We start from the raw sequence: 8,247 nt of genomic DNA on the forward strand, positions 1-8,247 counted from the left end.
TAGGACCATGTGATATTTCAGTTTTTCTTTTTTAATAAATCTGCAAAAATGTCAACGATTCTGTGTTTTTCTGTCAATGTGGGGTGCTGTGTGTACATTAATGAGGAAAAAAAATTAACTTAAATGATTTTAGCAAATGGCTGCAATATAACAAAGAGTGAAAAATTTAAGGGGGTCTGAATACTTTCCGTACCCACTGTATATATATATATATTTCAACTAGTTGGCAAGGCAATATTTCTTATTTTGCTGATCCCTCTAGTTTAAATTGAAGTACTAAAATAACTAAAATTAAAACTGAAATAAAAATTTACAAAAAATATCTAGTCACCAAAATAAAACAATTTAAAACTGTTAACTGAAAAACAAATATAAAAAAGCCTTAAACTTAAAAAATGTAAAAAACTTAAAAAATGTATTAAAACTATATAGACATATAAAAAAACTAATAAAAATGACCAAAAAAAAACAAAATATTATTTAAACTTTAACTAAAATAAAAGGTAAAAATAACAATAAAATCTAAATGAAATTATTAATAAAAACTATAATAGTACATCAAAAATACTAAAAATGTCACATTTTTGTTTAGTACTAAAGTAACAAACGTTTTTGTTTGTTACTTTAGTACTAAACAAAAATGTGACATTTTTAGTAGTTTTGATGTACTATTATAGTTTTTATTAATAAATAAAAAAGAATAAAAACTATATAGACATTAAAAAATTAATAAAAATGATAAAAACAGCTGAATGACTAAAACATACAAATTTAAAATTAATAAAAATATGAGTGGTAAATATTAGGATAAAATCAATAAATCAATTTAATTAATAAATACAATTAATTAATAAAAATGAATAAAAACTATGATAGTACATCAAAGATACTAAAATAATAGTGTTTTAAACACGTAGAAACCAAACTTTGAAGTTCTAACCTGAAGGCCGACGGGTCCGGGTGGTCCTGGGAAACCTCGTGCGCCCTCATCTCCCTTCTGTCCAAACAGACCCTGCTGACCTCTGGGACCTGGCTCTCCATCAGCACCCTGCAGGGAGGAAGTGACATCACTAACTCCACTTACACCACAGCAAGACACACCATATGAGAAATGGCTGATTTCAGTATACTTACCGGTGGACCCGGCTGACCCGAAGGACCTTGGCTACCGACGGGACCTGGAGGACCCTGAAGAATGGCAGAAAGAAGGAGAAAAAAATAAATGAGAAGAAAGAAAAAAGCAAGCAAGCACAACTCATTGATTTTCACAACAAAGACAATATCTATATTCATAACCGTGCAGTGGTAATAACAGAACAAATGACTGCCATGGGAGAACGACACATTGAATATATAATGTTTTTGGACTGAACTGTAATGGAAATGTAAAGAGTAAATTCAGAGTGACTCACCTGCTCGCCCTTGTCACCTTTGCTTCCCTTCTGTCCCGACTCTCCAATCTCACCCTGTCACAATAACACAGCATTTACATATGCAAATATGTAATATCTAAAATAATATCTAGAAAATATCTAAAAAGGTCACATGACACAATAATACAAATTATACAAATGCAGTATCTGTTTCTCAGAGTTTCTGGAAAAAAAAAAATCTGCTGTTTACCAAGGCTGCATTTATTTGATAAAAAATACAATAAAAACAATTAAATTGTGGAAATATTACAATTTCAAATAACTGTTTTCTATTTGAATATATTTTCAAATGTAATTTATTCCTGTGATACAAAGCTGAATTTTCAGCATCATTCCTCCAGTCTTCAGTGTCACATGATCCTTCAGAAATCATTCTAATATGCTGATTTGACACTCAAAAAACATTTCTATTATTATCAGTGTTAAAAAGAGCTGTGCTGCTCCATTTTATGGAAATCATGATTTTTTTTCCAGGATTCTTTGATGAATATAAAGTTCAGAAGAACAGAATTTATTTGAAACAAATTTTTTTGTGACATTATAAATGTCTTAGTGTAATTTCTGATCAATTGAATGCATCCTTTCAGAATAAAAGTATAAATGATTTCGTACAACAAAAAAAACATACATTTTGAATGGTAATGTATTCATATTCATATGGTATTTACATGAAACTCAGAGGAAAATCAAATAACACAATGATATTACCATTGTATATGGTGAAAAAAACCTTGTATTAACATAGTACATGCCTAAAAAACATGGTATTGCCAGGGTAAGTAATAACACTCTACTATACTTTTTAGTCTGTTTTTGTTGGTGAAGTCAGTTATTAGGAAACTAACATCGCTATTTATTCCTATGACTATATTTCCCAGAAGGCTTTGCACCTGTCACACATGGCAGAGCTGACACACATATCCTTCAAATATCACTCACACCTTAAAACTGCCAATACTAACACATGTTGGTGTCACACACACCTCAGATCGGTGTGTGTAGGTGTGTGTGAGTGTGTCACGGTGATGTCATTTCCCTGACACGTTCACCTAAGTGTTAAATTAGATCATTTCCAATAAGGCAAACTGCATATTTGATTCCCTGTGCTGTAATATCACTTATATTTCAGTATCATAACATATATTTCTCATTCAAATGTGACATTGCTATGTTGCTGTTCCACTGGTTTGATACTCTATTAATGAAGTTCAGAATGATTTCTGAAGGATCATGTGACACTGAAGACTGGAGTAATGATGCTGAAAATTCAACTTTACATCACAGGAATAAATTACAGTTTACAATGTATTCAATTAGAAAGCATTTATTTTAAATTGTAATAATATTTCACAATATTACTGATTTTACTGTATTTTTGAGCACATACTGTAAATGCAGCCTTGACTTCATTAATGTATACTGTATTATCAAAGCTTCATTTAATTTTTTTAATTTGGCCATGCACTGAGCAAATATCGAACCATCCATCCATTCCTCTAGAGACAATATTGCTCAGACAGCTGAGCGGTTTGATCTATATGTGTGTGTGTGTGTGTGTGTGTGATGTGACCTTCACTTCTCTTCATCCTGATCTAATCATCTAGCAAACCCACCAGATTCAACCATGATCATCAATTACATGTCACGTCTCTGTCCTTAATTCATTCATTTCACTTCTCAAACCGTCTTCTACCACTTCTTTTTCTTCTGTACCTTATCACCATCCTCTCCTGGGGATCCGATAGGTCCGGCTGGGCCTGGAAGTCCCACAGGTCCCTGAATACCATCTCTACCGGCTGGGCCTTGAGGTCCTTTCTCGCCCTAATATGAGAGGTTATAGTTGTATATTTAATCATATGGAGCTAAGCAGGGCTCAGAAATTAAGATGGAGCATGTTTGAGGAAGTACTCACAGGTCCACCTTTCTCTCCAGCTGGGCCCGGGGGTCCTTGAGGTCCGGGTCGGCCTGGGAGGCCAGTAGGTCCAGCTGGGCCAGCAGCACCACGTTCACCAGGAGAGCCCTATGAATATGTGAATATGAAATTTCATAACTGATTTACTTTAACTGAACACTTGATGATCTGTTTGATTAATTATGCATTTGTTCTGGAAAAAAAATCATATGGAGGTGTTGACAGCTGGCATGCATATATGATTTTTAATGCAGAAACAAATGCTGTGTTTTCAAGATATTGATTATATAACTATGCATACTGCGACATTATATAAGATATCAGTAAATCTGAATATTCACAATCCTGGTGTCAAGTCTGCATGAAAAGAGAAAGAAAAGAGGAATAGATAAACCTTTTGATCATCTTTAATCATCTATCATTTATAAATATGCACTAGTCAAACATTTGGACACAACTACTTATTATTTGACTTTTTATTACAGTTTTATTTTAATAGTAAATATTAAAATATATTTATGATTATATATACAAAATATTTAATATAGTATTTAATATTTAAATACAATATTTAATATAAATATTCATATTTGAGCATCTTCTTTCAACCAACCTCATTAAAAACACTGTTAAAGATGTTCACATGTACACTGCCAATCAGAAGTTTAAGGTTAGTAAGATTTTGTAATATTTTTGAAAGAAGGCATTGCTCACCAAGGCTTTATTTATTTGATCAAAATACAGTACGAACAGTAATATTAATAAAAAAAAATAACAGTTTTCTTTAACAATTCTTTGATGTATAAAAAGTTTAAAAAGCAATGATTATTTGAAATAGTAATCTTTTGCAACATTACAAATGTCTTTGCTGTCACTTTTGATGTATTTAATGCATCCTTATTATTGCAAAAGTATTATTTTCTTACTGACCTCAAACTTTTGAATGGTAGTGTATGTTGATGCTTTTTCTGCACTATTCACTCTAAAACATGAATTAAATAGTATACAAAACTAATAAATTCAATCAAGTAAGTCCTAATGTTTGACTGGTACTGTATATATATACTGTAAATCATCCATGTCATACAAACTGAATCACTACTCACTGAAAACCCAGTGTGTGGAGCAAAAGGATAAAGGAGAAAGAGAAAACAAGGTAAACAAGCAAAAAACAAAGCAGTTGGAGAAAAGATAGGCATATAGAGGGAGCATGTCTACTTACAGCGGGTCCAGGTGGCCCTGGAGGTCCTTCATTCCCTTTCAAACCTGCTGATCCCTGCAGAGAGACACATAAAACTGCTGAACGTACACAAACACATCCATGTGCTGCTGCACGATACGTTTGATGGGTAGAGGTGACACGGGGATGTACTATTTATACTGAACAACAAACTAAAAAGCTCAAAGCATGAAAAGAGAGATGCTCGCCTGTGCAGAATTTACGGGCGAGTTACACAAAGTTTAATAATTATGGTTAGGCATGTTTCATTCGTGAGACTCACCACAGGTCCTGGTAAGCCTCTCTCGCCTGGGAACCCTCTGAGTCCTGGAGGTCCATCTTTACCTGTGGGTCCTGCAGGACCTGGATCTCCCTATAAAGACCAGATATGATGAAAACCCGTTTTGACCGATAGATACTGGATTTGGATCTGTGTATATGTAACTTTATTGTGTGTAAATGTTGACACGTGTATGGCCTGAACTTGTTTGCACCTTTGCTCCCTCTTTTCCAGCAGATCCAGGTAGACCCTGTTCACCGGGTGGTCCTGGGGGTCCAGGGTGGCCTCGCTCTCCCATTGGTCCTGTCTCACCTGTTGGTCCCTGAACAGAAAGAGAGATGGATTATGGGTAAGGTAGCGGGGTAGATGAATCTTTGGGTTGACAGTAGGGCTGTCAACATGGCTGAAAAACTAAATTCGAATTTTGTACTTAAATATGATCAAAATTCGAATTATATTCAAATTTAAAATGCATAATTTCAGTTAGGGTGAAGAAAAGCTTTTGGCTTCTCTTCTGAGGCCACAAGAGGGCACATCGAGCAAAATATTACTAATGCACGTTCATTCAAAGCATAAGATAAAATTACTATCTATGAAAAAAGTGCATAATGTTTAAAATCATGTTTATAAACCAATTATAATTAATTAAGTTGCTTAAACAACTATAAACAAAACAGCATTATGTACGTATGCATAGCTTAATACAAAGGGCGGAAAGCCAATCACACAGAGTACATTTCTCATTTAAAAACATCAGATGCAGTTGGAAGGGAAAAAAAACCCCCCATAAAGTCTCGATATATGTTTTTTTTTTTCAAAGTTAAACTTGCATTAATTTTACATGGCTTTCTAAACATGCGGCTCCTTTGTGCGAGAGGCGAGTGCAACAGTGAAAGATGTCCCTCTAGAAAATGCACAAAATATGTGTTCTGTGTGAACGGCTTGGTTTCAGTTTTGATGTAAACAAGATCTTCTCCGCATTGATGTTCTCTTTTTCCGCAATATTTTGAATGAACAACGCAGCAGTGCCACATCTAGTGGCTTCAACTGGATAGGCTAACACAAACATTATAATGCAACGACACTTACATCGCCATCGTATCTCGTGCGCCACTGATAAGGCTGCCTCCTTAACGCACACCTAAAATTCGAATGCAACGTTTTTGCATTCGAATGTGGATTTTTATTTTAAATTTGACAAATATTCAAAATTCGAAAAAATATTTGACAGCCCTAGTCGACAGTGAATCAATTCAATTGACGATTCCTAATGAATTAATTCCAAAGAGATTTGGAAATTCACCTTAAAGCAAAAGAGTTTTCAACATGAGTTATTTATTTATTGCTACTTTAACAAATTATTATTAATTCAAATGATAACATTTTAAATCTAAATGAAAAATGAGCTATGGTTTTTAATGCAGAAATAAATATGAATGTATATTATATTTCTTATATATTATATAAGATATCTGTAAAATCTAAAAATTAAAAAATGCTGGTGTCAAGATTGCATGAAAAGAGAGAGAAAATGTGAAATAAACATTAAAGATAAACCTATAATCATTTTTAATTTACAATTATACACTAGTCAAACATTTAGACACAACTACTTATTATTTGACTTTTTGCTTTATTTATTACGAATTTTCCACGTTTTATTTTAAGAGTAAATAATAATGAATATAAAAATTAACATTAATATTTAATATAGTACTTAATATTTAAATACAATATTTCATATAAAAAATTATATTTACAGTATATATTTATATTGCAGTGGGGTAGATGAATCTTTGGGTTGGCACTGAATTAATTTAATTGACGATTCGTCAGTGAATCGATTCAATTCCAATTTGATTCGCAGAATGGTTTAATTCACCTCAGCAAAGCAATTTGCAGAGTTTGCACAATTAATTTATTTACATTGCTATTTCAACAAAATATGACTAATTCAAATGATAACATTTTAAATCTAGAGCAAAACAAATGATTCATTATGACGAAGTCATATTTAAAAGTCAATTTTTAATCGATGCATCTGGAACACAATGAACGGTTGTACTCCAAGTTCTTTCATAGTTCAAAAGTGTGTTTGTACAGTATAATCAAAGAAAGTGATCAAAAAGCCTGGAAAATATACATTAATAAAGATGCTACAGGTGTTTCAAAAAGATCAGTGGATATGCAAATTATGCAAAAATCGGATTATATGCATCCATTTGCATGGCAGAGCATGTGTACTTGAACATCCATATGTGTGTGCGTGGCACTGTTGAAACCTGTGCCCACCTCAACATTTGCATAAAAAGTAGAATATCATGATTGCTTATGAATAATTCATTATCCAGTCAGCGCCAACATCTTACCGCATAAACAAAAGCATGTCAGGAGACAAAGCACAGACAGGCCAACAAACGGCCCATATGTAACCTAATGGAGTCATTATGATTCCCCAGTGACAACCTTAGGACACCTTTAAGATAACCTAATGAGCGAGTTATGGCTGGTGACAGCCTCATGAATATGTAGCACGTGTCTCTGGCCTCTGCCTGTGGTACCCATGCTGGAAAAACAGATTGGTGTGTGGGGCATGCTGTTTTCTAAGCGAAATGCTTTATAATGTGTTATTCTTCTGCGGAAGGTAGATGCAGCCTAGTGATGCAGCCCTTTTATTTTATTATTTTCATATTTCAAGTTTTCCTTTTTTTTTTTCAAGTTTTAGTAATTTGATTAAGTGTTTATGTGCTTTTGTTATGTCATTAAGTCATTTTTATTTCAGTTTTAGACATTTTAATAATTCAGCTTAAACATTTATTTCAGTTATTTCCTTTCAAGTAAACATTTTTTCATTTAATATTTATATTTAATTTTATTTCAACTTTACTTTAATTCCAGAAAATTTTAATAGGTTTAGTTAACAATAACAACACCGTCTGAGTTTTAGTAATTTTTATAATTCAGCTTAACATAGTTATTTCAGTTATTTAATTTCAAGGCTACATTTCTAATATATTTCATCCCAAAATTTAAATTTAAATATTTAGCATAAAGAAAATTAGATTTTTGATCTATTTCTTTTTCTTGATTTATTGTGCATTGCTTTATTATTTTTCATGACAGCTATGTTCCTTTTCTTCCATTCCTTTGTTATTATTATACTAAAAAATGTAAAAAAAAAAAAAAAGTAAAAAAAATCTATTTAAAAAATACTAATACCGTAATTAAAATCATCTGGAGAATTTTAATATTAAGAATAAAAATGGAGAATGGAGATTCAAATTAGAAAAAAAAATATTTTTCTTAATATTCATTTCTTTTTTCTTGATATTCAAATATTCTTTATTATTTTCCTTATATATATATATATATATATATATATATATATATATTTTTTTTTTTA

At 32.1% G+C, this 8,247-nt stretch overlaps 1 protein-coding gene across 2 annotated transcripts in view; it reads right to left on the bottom strand.

Annotated features, from left to right (window-relative positions):
- col5a1 (procollagen, type V, alpha 1) overlaps positions 1 to 8,247 on the bottom strand; it is a 115,432-nt gene that overhangs the window by 20,939 nt on the left and 86,246 nt on the right. For both annotated transcript variants that reach the window (XM_016470190.1, XM_016470189.1), the window contains exons 39-46: positions 5,059 to 5,166; positions 4,848 to 4,937; positions 4,568 to 4,621; positions 3,346 to 3,453; positions 3,147 to 3,254; positions 1,413 to 1,466; positions 1,135 to 1,188; positions 941 to 1,048 (exon numbers count right to left, since the gene is read on the bottom strand). In XM_016470190.1, the coding sequence (XP_016325676.1) occupies positions 941 to 1,048; positions 1,135 to 1,188; positions 1,413 to 1,466; positions 3,147 to 3,254; positions 3,346 to 3,453; positions 4,568 to 4,621; positions 4,848 to 4,937; positions 5,059 to 5,166 (684 nt within the window). The remainder of the gene's footprint in view (positions 1 to 940; positions 1,049 to 1,134; positions 1,189 to 1,412; positions 1,467 to 3,146; positions 3,255 to 3,345; positions 3,454 to 4,567; positions 4,622 to 4,847; positions 4,938 to 5,058; positions 5,167 to 8,247) is intronic.

The sequence above is a fragment of the Sinocyclocheilus anshuiensis genome, unplaced genomic scaffold, assembly GCF_001515605.1.
Source record: "Sinocyclocheilus anshuiensis isolate Anshui unplaced genomic scaffold, SAMN03320099.WGS_v1.1 scaffold708, whole genome shotgun sequence".
In the NCBI taxonomy this organism is placed as follows: domain Eukaryota; kingdom Metazoa; phylum Chordata; class Actinopteri; order Cypriniformes; family Cyprinidae; genus Sinocyclocheilus; species Sinocyclocheilus anshuiensis.